This window comes from Glandiceps talaboti, chromosome 9 (assembly GCF_964340395.1).
Source record: "Glandiceps talaboti chromosome 9, keGlaTala1.1, whole genome shotgun sequence".
NCBI lineage: Eukaryota > Metazoa > Hemichordata > Enteropneusta > Spengelidae > Glandiceps > Glandiceps talaboti.
This window is the reverse complement of record NC_135557.1, coordinates 25,754,353-25,774,172: the sequence shown is the minus strand read 5'-3', so window position 1 is coordinate 25,774,172 and position 19,820 is coordinate 25,754,353. Positions and strand designations below refer to the sequence as shown.

At 35.5% G+C, this 19,820-nt stretch overlaps 1 protein-coding gene across 1 annotated transcript; it reads right to left on the bottom strand.

Annotated features, from left to right (window-relative positions):
* Positions 1-3,508: 3,508 nt before the first annotated feature.
* Positions 3,509-19,820, bottom strand: LOC144440041 (glutamine-dependent NAD(+) synthetase-like). Its single transcript, XM_078129271.1, has 19 exons — positions 19,736-19,820; positions 19,121-19,181; positions 16,159-16,275; positions 15,836-15,889; positions 14,035-14,176; positions 13,246-13,334; positions 12,664-12,781; positions 11,854-11,985; positions 10,905-10,979; positions 9,927-10,100; positions 9,042-9,144; positions 8,468-8,636; positions 8,049-8,184; positions 7,536-7,642; positions 6,837-6,968; positions 5,593-5,662; positions 4,623-4,751; positions 3,804-4,037; positions 3,509-3,601 (listed from the first exon to the last, which is right to left on the bottom strand). Exons 1-19 carry the CDS (start codon positions 19,818-19,820, stop codon positions 3,509-3,511), a joined length of 2,220 nt encoding a protein of 739 aa, XP_077985397.1.

Here is a 19,820-nt window from a genome sequence, read left to right as displayed (position 1 = left end):
TTTCAGGAACGTTTGGAAGCTGAAAACAGACGTAGAGTACAAACTACAGAGGACGAGATTAACGAGGTTAGTTAATTTGTTGCCATATATATATCAACACCATATAGAATATATAGTTACTATGTTACCAAATATATCACCACCATATATAATATATAATTAATTTGTTGCCATATATATCACTACCATATAGAATATATAATTTGTTGCCATATATATCACTACCATATATAATATATAGTCAATTTGTTGCCATATATATCAATATCATACATTATAGTTAATTTGTTGCCAAATATATCAACACTATATATAGTATATTGTAAATGATCATTAAAACATTTCATTGCAGCTAATTAATCATCGCCGTTATCGGCTCTAAATTCAATTTCTATTTTCGATGCTAGTTTTGTCGCAATGTCATCAAGAAACAAAAGAATTGCAGATATCTCATTGTTAACGATTTCCTTAACGGTATTATTAGTCAACAAAACTGCGCCAATGCTACCTTATATTGAATATATAAACAACAACAACAACAACAACAACAACAACAACAACAACAACAACTGAAAGCAACACTGTAAAATCAAATCTGCTGAACACACTACTTGAATATCGTCAAACGAGTGAGATTACACCCTAAATAAAAGTCGATCATTCATATTAAACTACAATATAAAATCAATCTAAAGGTATTCCATTGACCCAATCCTTATCATAGTCTTAATAAGCGTTTGACATAGGAACGAAACGAACACAATCTTATGTTAGTTTGTCTATTCACCCCTACGACTTAGAATTTAAGTGTAATCTTCAAATTTGTACGTACACTTTACTTTACAGTTACTTATTGTTACCAAAAAACTAGAAGCTGTGTCACTACAGAGAAGCAAAGATGACAGAAAGAGAAAATCATTGTTGAGAAATCAAATTGAGACATTAAATGTAGAAGGCAATACCAGCAGCTTTGAACCTGAGATAGATGTCTTTGATAAAAGATTAAAAAAGACGTCGGCACAATTTGATGATGAAACGTCAACTATGCTTGGGGTCAGGATACAATTAGGTAAACCGAACAAAAAATAACACACTCAAAAGCATTGCCTTTTAACTTGTATAATGTAACAACTGCACTCTTACGAATTCACATTTTAAATTTAATTTTGACAAAATACAATATCTGGACAGAAGACAGTTTATTTATATAGATATGAATATCAATATCATACGTTATAAATTTGATACTATAGCCCTATCGTTAATGTCACAATTCACTGATATTTATCCATTCCATTTGTAGTCATTATATTTAATTTATTTCAATTTTTTTCTCTTCAACAGAGACGCTAGAAAAGAAACTGGAGAAGGAACGTGCAGAGAGAAAAAGTATGGAGTTTTCGTATTCGATCATTTATTTTTTCCTGTGAATAAGTAACCATGACAATGATGATATGCAAATTAGTTACAGGTACACTAGCTGCAACTGAGTGTTTTTGAAATGGTTTTGTTGGAAATAATTGACCTACTCATGATATAGTACACCATCTACAGTATTGCATCACCTATGGCTAAATAATTTTATGTAGCTGTACACATAACAATCCTAAATAAATCTACTCAAATTTATTTTTGGGTCCGTACCTTACAAGTGGCCCTAATCATAATTTCAACCTGTCACCGTACTAATTATAGATAAATCGACCTCTATTCAACACGTCTACCATCAAATTATTGGTATCTTAACAATTTTAGTGGATATATGTTGTTTGCTATACGATCGCCAAATAATACTTTAGTTCAGCTAGTGCAGCTTTATCCCAATGTTTACGTGTAATAGTACCATATGTGTGTGTGTGTGTGTGTGTGTGTGTGTGTGTGTATGTATGTATGTATGTGTGTGTGTGTGTGTGTGTGTGTATGTATGTATGTATGTATGTATGTATGTATGTATGTATGTATGTGTGTGTATGTGTGTGTGTTGCCATTGTATTATATTGATGTAATGTTTACGTGTAATATTAGCATGTGTGTGTGTATGTGTATGTGTGTGTGTGTATGTGTCTGTGTGTGTGTCTGTGTGTGTGTGTGTGTGTGTGTGTGTGTGTGTGTGTGTGTTTGTGGTAGTTCAACTGGGATTTAGCAACGGCAGTATCATTTTCGGATGATAATATGTTTCACCTATATATCCCACTCTGATGTCAATTTCTGTTGATTTATTTCTATTTCAGGCTCTTCACAGGAGCTTCAGACCAAGAAGCGATGCAGCATACAGTAATTCCACGACATCTGTATAACATATAAATATTCACGAGGAGGAGACATATATTATATGATAAACAAGAACTCAAGCTGCAAATTTCAAGACAAATCTGTCATCCGAACACAATCATATCGCATCATATATCATATCAAATTAAAGCTAAAAAAAGGGCTAATAGCCTATGACTAGTATGTGTTAAGCTCATAGGATACATTACTAGGATTAAAAAAAGTATCAATTTATGCCAATATATTTCTTATATAAGGTCAGCCTCTTTCCTTGCGAATAATGCCAACGGCATTACCTTACAATATGCTATGGAAAGCATGGTATAGTAAAAACGTAGACAAAATGTCACATTATCCGACATTCATTACGTACTTAGTATTCTAGTTAATAGTTACTGAGGTCTAAGACCGTAAATTATTTGGCGGTCTGAGCTGAGCACTGCACTCAAGTACCCGTTACCATGGTTACGACGTTAGGTCTCAAAGTACAAGTACCGTGAACTCAAGCGGCCATGCAACAGGTTGTCGCATATGCAATCAGTGGAAATCTAAACCCGTGTGTATTGTATTATATTCAGATGCGTATGAGTCTCCGGCAGAACTCCCTAGCATAAACAATAACACATGACGAGGTATTAATATGAACACAGTCATATTACATGATACTACTTGAAGCTACGTCGTATAAGTGCGCCCCCAACGTTGGGTCACTAATATGCCTTCTTTCGATCAGCAAGCGCGTTCATGCAGAAATCTTGATAGAAACCATCATTGCGTTGTATTACGAGTATGTTATTATACGTAACAAAACATTAAAAAAAAAACGTTCTACTTGCAGCTCGTGCAGTTTTATTCTAAATACATATTTTAAATTATTAGTTTGTGTTTTAGGTACAGGAATTATGGTATGTTGTTCAATGACACACTGTAGATTTTATATCAGCTGTATGTCGACCTACAGTACAGGAATTATGATATGTTATTCAATGACACACTGTAGATTTTAGCTGTATGTAGACCTACAGTACAGGAATTATGGTATGTTGTACACTGACATACTGTAGATTTTAGCTGTAGGTAGACCTACAGTAGAGCGTAATAATCGATCGTAAAACATTCATCGTATAATTACAACCTTAATCTTATTAACTATTGTCAGTATTTGTAGTTTTCCCATTCGCCGTGTTCTTAAGCTTATTAACTATTGTTAGTATTTGTAGCTCTCACATTCGTCTTGTTAATCATCTTTTCTTTCGGCTGGTTTCAAAGCACCAAAGGTATCATCTTTGATCTTGTCTTCTTTTAATTCTATTTGTTCAAGGACAGCCACCTAAGAAAAACATATATTAAGACGTAAACATAGTTATAATCAAATAAATGTATTACTCAATGACATTCAGAGTTGCATTGAAAGGACTGTAATCAATCTCCTACTGGTCTTATGGTCAAATATGAGATGTTAAAAATTACAAAGAGAAGGTCAATGCCTCATAACTTTTATTCGAATATTGTGAAGTGAGATATATTGTTACACACAGCTTGGTTGTATTTGAAAGAGTATAAGAGTACATTTCACCAATAATTTGTACCTGTTCATCAATGTATCGGAACTGCCACGGCCAGTATACATTATACAAAAATTGTCGTTGATCAAAACGGTTGTCGTCTGGACTGTAAGCCGCAACATAGTAGGAGGGTGTCAGCACTGTCATTTTATGTCGATTTAATGAAGAGAAGTGGAAGAAACTTTTCACTTTCTGGGCAACCTGTGGATGGTATAGTATACAAGACATTGACGCTCGTTAAGAAACCAATAACAGAGAATATTTGGAAAACACATAACTACCTGAATTAGACACTCACACTATACCAATACAGAGATAGGGGGCGGGCCAAATAGAAATTGACGGTCAGTATGGGACACCTGGCTAATGAGTTGAGTTCGAGTCTGCACATAGCATAGATGAGACTTGGTCCTCGTATGAATGCTTGTAATGTTAAATGTAAAGAGCGCCATCAACGATCAGAATGGGGATATGTATACAACAATTTTCACGGGTGGGGGGTCGAGGGACATCAATGAGTAGGTAAACCGAAATGAAAAGGACTAGAAAATGCACACTAATATCAAATAAATTTGTACTGAAATTTGTGATGATGGTTGAATAATTTAATTCACTGTGTAGAATTCTCAACAAAAATTAATTGATTCCATCAACAGTTCAATACAATATGAAAGTCTTCCAACATGTCGATGACTAATAGCCATCTCCATTTGGGGATGATAATGATGATGTGTATTCATATATTCACTTTACAAACCAACGTCTGTTTTTAAAATTAACATTTACCTCTGTAGGAGAACATTTGTCTTTCCACTGATGAACTAATTTACAAAACATACCATATGGACCACATTGAGATATTTTACGCAGTTGACTATACACCGTTAACTCACTATGGGTCATTCCCATGTCAGCCTGTAAATATAATATAGAACATACTTATAAAATGACATTCTCTCATAGGGGTGTGTGACTACCGACTTCCAAGTGAAATCCTAATCTATCTAGAGATGAAATGATTCGTTGTTTGATGTAATTTCAGACTATGAATTCGTATTAAGCATTAAACATTTAGAATTACATGTGATTTTGGAATTTGAATTTGGATTTTTGATATTGAATTTCGAACATCAATATTTTGAATCTTCAATCAGTTTGTGGGACTGAGCTTGTTTAAAACCGGATCAGAGAGAAGATCAAAAGAATATAATTTCAAATGTTCTCCAGATAGATAAGGATTTTAAAGTGCTGTCGTTAGTCACTCATCCATAGGTCAAAGTGTATTGTTCGATGACGATGCATTGCAGGAGGTCAAACAGATGTTAAACATGGCGACTCTCGAGCTCTGTTGAAGTTTCAATCAATCATTCGTGGTTCCGAAATTTGGGAAACTGTAACAAGGTAAAGATGAAAAATAATACTTATACGATTCTTGTTTTCTTCTTGTTCAGCGCCACAGAATATTACTTCGTATTAGATTTTGGCGATTTATACAAATTCCTTAATTGATCGATTGGTTCATTGATTAATAAGTTGTCACTACAGTGAGGAATGATCAGATACATGCAAAGGTTCCAAATGTGTATGTCTACATGCCATAATATAAACCTTTCAAATATGACTGTATTTCAGTTTTTCATTGCGCAACAAAAATAATTTTCTATAAGTTTACAAAGTACAATATTTAATTGTAGGGAAAATATCATTGAACACCTTAATCCCTTCCACTATGACTTGTATATGTTACACATCTTACGTCATCTTTTTGACATATCTGTCCTGCAACTAGAGGCTCTAGTTCTGCTGTTGGTGGCGCTTCCAGAATTCTGAAACGGAGAAACAATCATGGATACAATCTTACGGAATGTATACATTGGGGATCGGATAGCAATCTGCCCTACGTGAGGCGGACAGACAATATTCCGATACAAAGGCATAGGTGCTCACATTAGGACGGTAATATTCGAGTGTATGTTGAAAGTATTTATTTTTTTGGGAATTAGTTAGATTGCCTAGATTTGAGAGCATCTTGAAGAAATCACTGTTAATTACATGAGACACTTGCACTACAATAGAGAACTTGCAAGAGGCATGCTCAGAGGCAAAGGACTATGGGATTGTCTGTGGTTAGCGTAATATCTTATCTGGAGCTATCTATCGAATAGAATAAACCTCCTATACAGGTCAGGCAAACCATGAATTGGTTAGTTGTGGTTACAAACAGTGTAACAATATAATTTACAGTAATGATATATTGATATTGATTATCCGATTGCCCATGATGCAACATTCAAAATGGCATGTTTGAAAGTGCCCTATTCTCGTAAATATTATTGGTTCACAATTATGAAGCAATAATCTGGACAAAATTAGCAGCACTCAAGTCAGGGAAAGTTTCAAGAAAGAGTATGAATATCGGTTTACTGATATATAATTGATCTAACATTTTCTATTTCATATATATTATTATAATTCTTGCTTTTTTGTTTGTTATCGTGTTCGACGATTATTCCAACATGACCCTGCAGCAGTCACATAATAATTTCATTTTCACCAAATGAAAAAAATGGTGTATGTGTTTCTGGTAACCCGACCGACCCTAGTTAAGCTGCCGATCCTAAATTTTTTTTTTTGCATTCATAAAGGTAAAATAATGAACATTGATATCTATTTCTGTGTAAAGTTTCTTGCCAAAGTAGCTTTGGGTCAATGTATTTCTAAATCCCACTTCAGTCATGTTATCAGAAAAAAAATGCGATTTGACATTCTAATCAACTTTCAAAGTTTTCGAAGAAAATATCTCTGGATAGCAGCAGAAAAAATGTTTATCTATTTTCTAGCCTTTCACTCTTCAGACGTTCTCGATAAAGATTCAATTTAATTCAATATTTCTGGTCATTAATATCGTCCTAATCTGCCCAGTAAATAGTCAGGATGCTCCTATCCTCAAACAATGGCATTGCATTTATAATTAGATATGTAATAGATAATCTTACTAACCTATCTAGAGAGTGGAAGTTGAAATTCTCTCTAGAATAAATAACAAATTTTCTCAGGTCTGCCTTACTAAGGCCACCAATGGGATTCACATCGGCACTGGAGCAGTCATATTTGGTTAAATATCCTCTTAAACTGAAAACAGAATGTGATTTTATACAGTATAATGTCTACATAGTTAATTTGATCAATGACCAGTTTTAACCTGCATGTAAGCATTATAATACTTGTAAGTATTGTATGAGAAGTTGTGAAATCAAAACAAAAACTATCATCGGCTTGCCTAGATGAAATGAATTGTCAAACAGACTTTAGTGTAATGCAATCAATTAATGTGCATGGGTTGTGGTAATGATACACATCCCGAACCATCTTTTTTTTATAAAAAAACCAAAAACATTATTGATACAATACGGTGCACAAGTAAGCTGGGTTTTTACCCTGGCAAGGGTTCTCACCACAAAGACTGTAAACACAGCAATACAATTTTAGTAAGTTTCATGGCTATCACGGATTGGTTGAATAAGTAAAATGGCGCCTATTTTATGTTAATTATGCCAGGTTACCCTGATGCAAACTTGCTGGACGTAACGTATACGGAAACGTAAACACTTTACAAATAACCATTAATGTCACCATGTGACACACGCACAAACATATCGATAATTGATGCAAATGCAGATTAATTTTAGCAAATCGTACCTTTCATCCACATTAGTCGAGCCAAGAACCAATAGACTACCACTCATCCCTCTGGACCATAGTATTAGTTGAGCAAACAGGTAGGACAGAACCATTCGGAGACGAGCCTGGGAAGACGTCATACATATATTCAGATTTACAAATATGGTCTTTGTCGCATGGATATCAGCTTTACCAGTGGATAAAATAATACCACATGTTTCAAAGTATGAAATATTACAAACTGAACTCACACATTCTAAGTAATATGTAATATATTGTGCACTTTTAAGCTTTTTTATGTCTTAATACTAAGAGAACAAACTTTCATCAGTTTGTAACTGAAAATGATAAAAATACATGTCTCGTTGAGTTCAAGAGAAATATACTGACTGGACTTCAGACATGGTTCCAACAACTCTGCTTCATCGTTTCAGACCTTCATGGCAGATATGTTCTTCTATAAGTAAGGTTTGCTGGTTATCTTTGGAAGCTTAGCATGGTATCGAGAGAGGATATACTATCGTAATGTACCTGCACATTTTGAAGTGCTAAATTTTCTCGAATTCCACCCTCATTAACTTTAAATCTTGGTATTTTTCCAGTTACCATGGTGAAGATACCCAAAACTGCACTCACTGCGGTATCTATGGTGACACCTAAATGATAACTTTGGAAAGGCACCGATATCAGTATGACAGACAATGCATAAATACCAGTCATTATCGCAGCTCTCAGTTCACATTCAATTTAATAGTATCTGCACTGCAATACAATGCCGAAAACATTACTGCCTTCAGAGTTTTACATCAGGCATCCGCAAAATACTCATCTGCATGGTGGACAGACTGGCGGGCAATGGCAATTCATTATACATAAGTAAAAAAGTGCCTAAATATCCTATTTTAAGGGCAGTAGAAATGAAACAAATTTACAGTCTAATTTCGTCTTACTTTCCTATATCTTCTGCCAACATCCTGGCCCTCTCCTTTGTGTCAGCTGACGAATTAACCGTCCCCATGTAACAGGTTGTAAATAGTTTATTAGCTAACTCCTTGGGGTGTACTGGTATGTAGGTAGAGTCATCAACCAGTTTTTGCACATCATGCAATACATCAACATCTGAATAACAATACAACTCTATCTTCAGTGAATCATTTCCTTTCTCTTTGGAAAATTTGACAGTTTGTATTATAAAGAAATGTGAGTTATATATAAAAATATGTAGTAAATATATTCTAATATGAACATTTTATCATGTACACAAACAATATGATATCATTGATTATTTTAGTAGGGATAAATTCAACATTAAATTTCGTGGCATGCTCCTTTCTTCCGTATTCATAGCAACATTCTTATCAGGTTATTGACACTACGTCATATATAACATGAGTTGAACACATAACTATAATTACAAGATCTTACTTGTCTACCGTTTTTACACAAGGTTGTATGATGTGTTTATTGGCTAAATTTGAATTTGCAATATTATATATTATGATAATATTAATAAGGTTGACTAACTTCCATTGGAAACGGCATCACAGACAAGACGACACATGGATGCTACAAGACAGGCAGCTGCTGAACTGTCTATGCCTCCACTGAGAGGGAGAAAATATCCGCTCTGCAAAAAAAATATGAATGAGGTACGATAGGCAAAAAATATAAAAAGAAATGTTTTTCTGTAACCTAGGTAGATCGGGATTTATTTTATTTTACATTTCATTTTTTCAATAACGTCGACCCAAAGACAAGGTACTTGTTGGTCACAATACTACGGGAACAGTTGGTTATGTCTAAAAGAAGTAAATAAGGACACATATATGTGATTCAGAAGTACATGTAGACGAGCACAATATGCAGACTGTACTGCTATAGGCTGAAATGACACCATATTTCTTTGGGATGTGATTTCCGAAAAGTAACCAAAATTATTTTTGGCAAACAAATCTACAGGTAAATAGAAGTAAATTATCATAATTTGACATTTTGGATGTAAAAAATGTTTAGGGATCGGCTTCAACTCGAGTCGCTCGGGGTATCGAACCGAGTTGCATTTCCTACTAATACCATGGCTTCCTTTGATACATTTTGTGGCGATGACTTGCATTTCCTACTTATAATACCGTGGCTCCCTTTGAAAGGCTTTGCGGTGATGACTTGCATTTCCTACTAATATCACGGCTCCATTTGAAAGGCTTTGTGGTGATGACTTGCATTTCCTACTAATATCATGGCTCCATTTGAAGGGCTTTGTGGTGATGACTTGCATTTCCTACTAATATCATGGCTCCATTTGAAAAGCTTTCAGATGATGATTTGCATTATATGTGTGATTCAGTATGTCACATGGTAATATTGAGTGTTGGTTGCATGAGATCTAGACTGATGATTAAATTGCACTACCTGTCCACTTCTACGTAAATAATCCCACAGCCAACAAGCTGGGCCAAATGCTATCTCCTCTTCTAATGTATGGTGCCGCCATTCTATTTGTTGTAATGTCGGTAGGGCTATATCGACCTCTAGTGACAGTGAGAAATCAACCATAATTCTTGGATATGGCTTTACACTTGCAGCCTGTAATTGAACAAGATAAGGAGTTGTGTTTTATATTCCCCGGTTAATTGTTGGATATTGAGATAGCTTCAGTAGGCATTTAATTGGTTGATTTCATAGGCTGAATAACACGATTGTGAAATTGTCTACGAATGGTCCAACTAAAATACCACCTTTCATCGAGTCTATGAGATTGCATATATTGGGCGTGCACGACATAGAAACTGTATAGTTGTTGGCATTGATAATCTTACAACTCGATGTTCTGTTCTAACCAATGCTACAATGTCATCAGTGTATGACCATTATGAACAGTGAATAACAACCGCACTAGTGTGACAGTATTTTCCCTTAAAAGCTGTACAGCAAACACTGTGCAGGAACCGTGGTGCTAGCCGCAATGCTCTGTACAAAGCCAGTGCGAGTACTGTGTAGAAAACTTTCCAGTTTGCTACACAGTTACCTGCACACCGGCAGTACAATACTTGTGAGGGTAATTTGCAGCAAAATCTGCGGAAGTGTGTGGCTAGTCGCACTAGTCCGACAAACTGTGTAGGTAATGAAAGTACTAGTAAAAATCAAGTACAAATGTTACATAATAACGTCCATATATAAACAAACTGACAAATCGTCAACTGAACCTACATCTTTTGAAATGTTCTCATATATACTGACATCATTATAACTAACTTTAGCTAAACATTAATTGTCTTCAGGACTTTAGTTCAACTACCAACTTTTTTGGATGAACGACTGCTACTTGCACTACTGTGATAGGTTGAATCAAAAGACCTACCATTATATAAAAAGCTATTATTTCTTTACCTGTAAGCCTCTACTGGAGAATCCACCTCTGAAACTACGAACATCTTCGAGATCAAGAACTGCTGTGTAAACTTCCTAAATACATAGTGAGTAAATAAGACATTTCCTGGTCATTCCTAATACACTGGTTGCCCATATAAGATTTCAATGTCAGCTATTAAAATCAGACTGAATGCCCTGACCTTTGCCCTCAGTAACTCAAAATAGAATAATTAAGGAATGTTACTGATTAGAACCATCAGCTTAATGTCCCGTATGATTGAAACAAATCAGGGAGACACTCCACTACAAACTCTCCTCAGTGGTTTAATAGGGAACTTGCAAACACGCCATGTTGAATGTTGCATCATGGGAAATGTGATAATAAATACTAATCAAATAGTATTGTAAACAATAATGTTACATTGTTCTTAACCACAAATGATCAATTCATAGTCACCCTGAGCAATGTGGGAAGTTTATTCTACCAGTAGCTCCAGATTAGGTATTACGATAACAACAGAAAATCCCATAGTCCTTTGCGTCTGAGCATGCTCAGTCTAGATTGCAAGTTGTGTATTCTGTTAGCGGCATCATTTGAAAACTGGTCCTGCTATATAATACTACTACAGAAAAGTTCTTCTGCATCGGACCAATATTTGAATAATTTACTATTTCGGCAGTTTTGTCCTCTTGACTAAAAATATTTTAATTTCACTACTCAAATTGACCTGTTACAACACCGTGACGCTCACAACCGCCAACCTTTCCGGGTGCAACATATCGAAATAACACCACCAGGAATGAGTAAAACGATATACATCGTCGAGGTTTAGAAAGTACAGAACAAAAACGGAAAACATCTATTTCGTCTACCATGATTAGATTTGAAATATATGATATCCAAACTGTGCAAATTACAACTGTCCATTAATTATATGGAGTCATTGATTCATAGGAAAAGACATACCACTTCATTAAGTGAAAACTGTTCTCCCTGTACAATGACATTCCCATTGATGTTAACCATACACCCACCATCAAAGTACGTCCTTTCACCATCACATCCTCTCAGGTTAGAATACACATAGATACCCCCACACTGAAAATAGAAGGAAATGCTGACATTCCAACCAATGTGAGCATAGTAAGTCGGCACTATGTTCTACAATTATTCTTGACAAATATACATAGTTTAGTCTAATTATGTTATATCGTCTGTATCATGACTAAGTGTGTTTGTACAGACCCCCCTCAACAACGATAGAAGAAGAAGAAGAAGAAGAAGAAGAAGAAGAAGAAGAAGAAGAAGAAGAAGAAGAAGAACAAGAAGAAGAAGAAGAAGAAGAAGAAGAAGAAGAAGAAGAAGAAGAAGAAGAAGAAGAAGAAGAAGAAGAAGAAGAAGAAGAACAAGAACAAGAACAAGAACAAGAAGAAGAAGAAGAAGAAGAAGAAGAACAAGAAGAACAAGAAGAAGAAGAAGAAGAAGAAGAAGAACAAGAAGAAGAAGAAGAAGAAGAAGAAGAAGAACAAGAAGAACAAGAAGAACAAGAAGAAGAAGAAGAAGAAGAAGAAGAAGAAGAAGAAGAACAAGAAGAAGAACAAGAAGAACAAGAAGAACAAGAAGAAGAAGAACAAGAAGAACAAGAAGAACAACAACAACAAACAAATACCAAGACGTTTAAGGATATGCTTACTAGTAATTCAGGTTAAAAACACAAAAAATCTTCCTTTGCACACTTTTATATGTATTTGTAGGACTAATTTCCAGCAAACGTACCTTTTCCATGGCACAGTTAATCAAATTTACTTTCCTATATGCCTTTCCCAGTTCATGGTAACTGGCACTGCCGTTAGTAAATATCTCTACACCGTCTAGACTCATGTCTACATGTGGACTGGAAATGACCAGAACAAACAACGGTAACCTTTAGCATGTGTTAAAACTGCTAAAAGTTAAGTATACACAATTATTAAATATTTCACATTGTATACAATTACCTCATGTTTAAAGTTAATTGGAGTTTTCACTAGTGATTGGAGAAAAGATAGTTCCAAAATGTACAAAATCACCACTTCCTTGTCGAAAGGTGCTATCTACATTTGCTTCCATGCACATCTACCTCTTTATCGTTGTTTTAACCATTCCTGACCAAATTCTGACATTTATTGTTACAACCGATGAATTTATTACAGATGTATACAGATATAAATACAAATTAAAAGTTAAACCGTCTGTACATGTTCACAGGTTGATATTTTGTTTATTTACATTCTTTGACCAAAGTCTGTCGACTTTACTAAAGGAAAAGTTAGTCAGATTATTTATACCATCTTACATAAGATTTGAATCTAGTATTACCTTCTTGCTGTCCATAATTCCTCACACACCTCCATGCCAATACAAGTATCAAGGGTTGATAGAACACCATCACCTATTGCTACGGTTCTCTACAAAACGAAAATCAACGGCAAAGCTGCAAACCTTGACTAAAGTACCCATACCAAAACGACACTATGTTCGCATAGGGTACCATGTGAATTCCGTTTTCAAATTCGTTACCAAATGCAGATAATCTGACTCAACATAACCACGCATATGCCTCGTTGCGCTATGCTTAGGTTACTAGTACTAACCCAAAACCCAAAATAGATCAGAAGGGCTTTAACAGCACTCATAATACACATAGGACGAACGAAGAGGTGATATCGGGTAATAATCTAACAGCGCCATGCCAAAATATGGCAAAATCGCGCGCTCGACAATATATTCATTACCTCGATGGTCTGGCTTTCAATTTTTCTCACATTTGTATGTGTCACTAGAAGTTTATGTGATTCAAATTATGTTTATGCTAATAATCTCTACGGCCCTAAATATGGGGTTTGCAGACGTTGGTATTACAGCTTACGGGCCCATCTGACATATTCTGGTCGTAAAGATTAATATTAAACACTATACATTTAAACCGGTGGATACATGAGATTGCAGCCATATCACATAATATCTGGTTTAAGGAGGAAGTAAACGAGGCAAAGAAAAACTAGACAGTCATGCAGTATAAAGGATATGAAATATATGCCCTCATTACATCGGTCTAAGAGGATAAAACAGTGTTCTGAAATGTTCCCCCTTTCACATATGACCTACCTGACCAGTAATTTCAGATATGATTCTTGGTAGATAATAGTCTTCTACTGTACGTATCTTATCCCATCCTTTGAACCATCTCATTTCTCTGTAGTTACCAGCATTACACAGATCTATCTTAGGACGTATCAACAGAATCTTTCTGTAAACAAATTGTAACATTTACATTTACTGAAGCAGCAGCAGTAAAATGATACAACTTTTTTTTCATTCAAGAGATGATTATATGTTATGATACATGTACTATTGGGTAATGAGGTTGTAATGTACCAATTGTTTCCATGGACACACATTTCGATCACCATTCGCTTGGATAATTGTATGTAACCATCTTTAATTGCTGGCAGTACCCCGAAAACACCCACATTATTTAGATGGCGTGTATATGGTTTAGTACTTACCAGTTATTGTTAGATGGTGAGAATCTGGTTTAGTACTTACCTGTTATTGTTAGATGGTGAGTATCTGGTTTAGTGCATACCTGTTATTGTTAGCTGGTGAGTATCTGGTTTAGTACTTACCTGTTATTGTTAGATGGTGAGAATCTGGTTTAGTTCTTACCTGTTATAGTTAGCTGGTGAATATCTGGTTTAGTTCTTACCAGTTATAGTTAGATGGTGAGTATCTGGTTTAGTTCTTACCAGTTATAGTTAGATGGTGAGTATCTGGTTTAGTTCTTACCTGTTATAGTTAGATGGTGAGTATCTGATTTAGTTCTTACCTGTTATAGTTAGATGGTGAGAATCTGGTTTAGTATTTACCTGTTATTGTTAGATGGTGAGAATCTGGTTTAGTACTTACCTGTTATAGTTAGCTGGTGAATATCTGGTTTAGTTCTTACCAGTTATAGTTAGATGGTGAGTATCTGGTTTAGTTCTTACCAGTTATAGTTAGATGGTGAGTATCTGGTTTAGTATTTACCTGTTATTGTTAGATGGTGAATATCTGGTTTAGTTCTTACCTGTTATAGTTAGATGGTGAGAATCTGGTTTAGTATTTACCTGTTATTGTTAGATGGTGAGAATCTGGTTTAGTACTTACCTGTTATAGTTAGATGGTGAGTATCTGATTTAGTTCTTACCTGTTATAGTTAGATGGTGAGAATCTGGTTTAGTACTTACCTGTTATTGTTAGATGGTGAGAATCTGGTTTAGTACTTACCAGTTATTGTTAGATGGTGAGAATCTGGTTTAGTTCTTACCTGTTATTGTTAGATGGTGAGAATCTGGTTTAGTTCTTACCTGTTATTGTTAGATGGTGAGAATCTGGTTTAGTATTTACCTGTTATTGTTAGATGGTGAGAATCTGGTTTAGTACTTACCTGTTATAGTTAGATGGTGAGTATCTGATTTAGTTCTTACCTGTTATAGTTAGATGGTGAGAATCTGGTTTAGTACTTACCTGTTATAGTTAGATGGTGAGTATCTGATTTAGTTCTTACCTGTTATTGTTAGATGGTGAATATCTGGTTTAGTACTTACCAGTTATTGTTAGATGGTGAGAATCTGGTTTAGTGCATACCTGTTATTGTTAGATGGTGAGAATCTGGTTTAGTACTTACCTGTTATAGTTAGATGGTGAATATCTGGTTTAGTTCTTACCTGTTATTGTTAGATGGTGAGAATCTGGTTTAGTTCTTACCTGTTATTGTTAGATGGTGATAATCTGGTTTAGTACTTACCTGTTATAGTTAGATGGTGAGTATCTGGTTTAGTTCTTACCAGTTATAGTTAGATGGTGAATATCTGGTTTAGTACTTACCTGTTATTGTTAGATGGTGAGTATCTGGTTTAGTACTTACCTGTTCAAGAAAACCAGTCTACAGTTGTAAAGAACATTCTTGTGCATTATAGGCCTGTGTAAACAAAATATATGAACGACAGCAGGTTTTTTTTATCTATTAAGTATTTCCGAAAATGTCACACACACACACACACACATGCATCGTAGAAAAAAAACATAAACAGTAGAATGAGTTTTGTTATCAACTAATACAACTTTGAGGACCTTAGCTTGAAACAATATTAATGAATAAAATTTAGCACATGGCCACTTCAAAATATATTTGAGAGAAAGATATTACAATACATTGCCTGAAAGTATTTCAGTGTAATAGTTACTTACATGCCGACCTCACAAATGATATCCTGAGTGACTGGGGACTTCAGAAGTTCAGCCAATACTTGAAAGGAATGCAGACAAGTATCCGACTCATAGAAATGATCTGCACAGTTGTACCCACTGCAAACACAAAATACAACCAAACTGAAAACCCAGGATAAAAAACGCTAGTCTTTTGATTGTTGACCTACACATTTGTACAAAGATTGAAACTATACATGAAATTTTAAGTTTGCATTCTTGAGATTTACGTAAGGAATATGCATGTTAAATTTCTTGGAATGGGTACAATAGTTACTAAGATATCGTGTCGATCCCATATAGACAAACTGTCTTTACTCGAAAATACGTCAAACTCAACATTTGCAGAAACGGATATGCACGATGTGTTGACTGGAGTTCAAAAATTAAGTTTTATTGTAGTATATGTTTTTCTAGTACAGAGTTTTCCTTTCCGACAAAGCGTGAAGGTAAAACAATTTAAAAGTTTTGTCGCATTCAGGTTACATCTGGTTGACTGTATTCATTCCAGGATTTTGTCAGACGTAAGTAAGCTACCAGCTGCTACATTAAACAGTAATCATTATCGATCATCGACATGAGTTCAAGATTGAATTAAATAATTATAGTACCACTGTACATCAGATTCATACCATCCAAGGATGTATGTAAGGTAATGTGTGCATTTACCAGTTTTGAAAATACATAATTATTACCATAATATAATCGTAGCATAGTATAGCATAGCATAGCATAGCATAGAATGACAGGAACAAGTCATTCTCAAAAAAAAGTTCGGTAGGGGTGATTCGGGTTTTTGATCTGTCCTGTTTGACATCACACAGGTTAAGATTTGATGAGTATAACATATGTGATAAATACACATACATACACAAGGCTCTTGCCTCAGCCCCGCCATTAAATAATTATGACCTTCTGAAGATGGCAATGCACTGAGGTTCGTACATGCATATATAACCCTTTTATGGCCCGCTCATAAAAGTACATGGGAAAAAGGAACTTACATGAAAGAAATTTATAAGAACACGTACACACACGGGCTCGGTTCGTGGTTCGACGGCTGACTTCTTAATACCCAATTTACACTGGGGTGAGAGCAATAGACAACACACACGAGCAAGTTGAATGAAAATATATTGCTGTAATAACAACAAGTGGAAAGGCTCACTTCAAAAAAAAGTGATGAAGGGTGCTTCCATAAAAAGGTCTCTGACAACTAGTTGAGTTCTTTAAAAGTATACAAGGATATCACAGTATCTCTGCATGTGGTTCACAAAATCCGACCACGCTGTAGCAGCACAAAAGTCGATGCAGTCCAAAACGAACGTTTCAAATGTCTTGGCACTGGTGGCGCTGTACTCCCTCCAATACCCACCCACTTGACGTCCTCAGTATCGATATATGGTTAAACACACTACAGGCTGGAATTGAGAGTTTCAGTACCTCAATGGTTCACTGATCAAGTAGAGTACTTCCAAATTACAGGGTTCAGGTTATACATTTAACTTCTCTTGAAGCGCTCTGTTCTAACCTGATCAATTTAATTCCCTTTGCAGAAACGTTTTGTCGCCCAAGAACTAAACTTGCAGAAGACAGCATTTTAATGGTTCATTGACTGTACTTGGCAACACAGACTATCGACTTACTTACATCTGTGAGAAATTGTCATTGTAGCATCGGCGTCACACTTAGCTTATTTCCTCTTCCCACTTCACTGTACAGTTACAGACTTCGGATCACATGACACGTGTTGATTGGTATCACATCCAGTCTTTTCATGACAGTGACATCGAAGAGCAAAATCAGGCCGTAATTTATTCGATACAGCTACTGATCCTTCCTCTCACTATAAGTACACTTCTGACTGGCACCATTGTCCGAAAGATGCCAAATTACGACAATTCTTAGACGAATTTCGCCATCACCAACAGCAGCAGTCTGTGCGCCTTGCATCTTCACCTGCTTGTCCAGTCGCTAGTCATCACTTTTTAAACTTTTCAATCAAATCACTACATCAAAACTCGGAATCCTATGCCGAAACTTACAAATGCCTAGTCGTACAAAGGATCTCAGTCTAAAGACTATGTGCAGTGACCCAAAATACAATTTATGATCCCATTTGCATTGCTCAAACCGACAACCATCCGGACTATATTCTCAAGTCAATAACACATACGGAGTACTAAGGCACGTGTCATCCCTGGCTGTCGGCAAACTTGTGAAGAGCGCCCTCTCACAACTAAGATTAAACTAGTTTTTACATTGTCTATTAGTATACAGAAAACTATAAATGCAATATTGAACCATTGTAGGTTCTAATTTGGCCATACATACATACATACATACATACATACATACATACATACATACATACATACATACATACATACATACATACATACATACATACATACATACATGCATGCATGCATGCATGCATACATACATACATATGCACACACACACACACACACACACACACACACACACACACACACACACACACACACACACATACATACGTGGAGTCATGATGTGTGAATGGTTAGCGTGACCGGCTTGGAATCTACAAGTTGCAGGTTCGAGCCCTGAGTGGGCTAAAGTGCTTGGGCAAGATTTGAACCACGAATGTGCCTCAGTCAACCCAGCTGTATAATTGGGTAGGATGTAGGTTGCAATGTGAATGTATTGTATGCTCCCCGGGGAGTTGAGGAAGACTAAAGGGCCATTGTGCCATTCTGATCCGAGCGCTATATAAGAACATTATTATACATACACATACATGCATACATTCATATATTTTATACAAAGCTATCCTATAAAATGGTATTTACATAATAAAGGATAGTCCGTTAACCCAATGTCAAATGGATGTTAACACATATACGTGGACTGACCTTGGCCATTTATAGACACTATTGTACGGTAAAACATGACACATTACCTAATTTCCAACTCGGGACCAAGCCTGTATCTTGCACCCTTGGATTTTGCCATCTCTATACCTGTATTAATAAATGAAACAACGAAATGTTAGCATCTTAGGTTCTAATTTGACCGTACGACAATACCAACACCTATATGATTCACCGGGCTCATGAAATCATTGACGAAAGACAAGTATGTTTTTAGCAATTTTTAAAGTAAACCCTTGAAAGTTTTCGAAATACGTTTAGGCATAAATTTATTATAAAACTTGTGGCAACTAGTTGGAAAGGCCAAATTTGTTCACAGGGTCTTCAAGTTCTGATAACATTCATAAGGAATCACGTGGACATTTTATTATACGTCTCATAAATATTACTAACAATGACCAACATGAAAGGGCATATATTGTATAGAAAAATACAAGTGTGTATTTGTGTATTACAATATCTTTCTTGTAATATGTTTGTTGATTCGACAACAATTTCCAGTTGTTTACTCTTCATGAGAGTACTAGTCAACATAGTAAACCCAATTAAATACAAAAACAGATTAACACCTGAGCCAAAGGATAAAGTGCTCTTCTTCTAATCAGTTGTTTTACTCATCCACTGGACGGATGATTTTCACTTACTTTTTAGAATTCTCTCTAAGTTTCCCTGGAATTCCATTGCCCATTGATTAAGACAACAGGTCGCTAATGTCACTGTACGTCCCAT

What these genes read in the sequence shown, in the direction of transcription:
- LOC144440041 (XM_078129271.1), bottom strand. Translation starts at nt 19,820, where the DNA reads ATGGGACGTACAGTGACATTAGCGACCTGTTGTCTTAATCAATGGGCA. An exon ending in AACTTCCACTCTCTAGATAG is followed by an intron (nt 5,663 to 6,836) that starts GTTAGTAAGATT and finishes TCTCCGTTTCAG; the next exon opens with AATTCTGGAAGCGCCACCAA. An exon ending in AGATATGTCAAAAAGATGAC is followed by an intron (nt 4,752 to 5,592) that starts GTAAGATGTGTA and finishes TTATATTTACAG; the next exon opens with GCTGACATGGGAATGACCCA.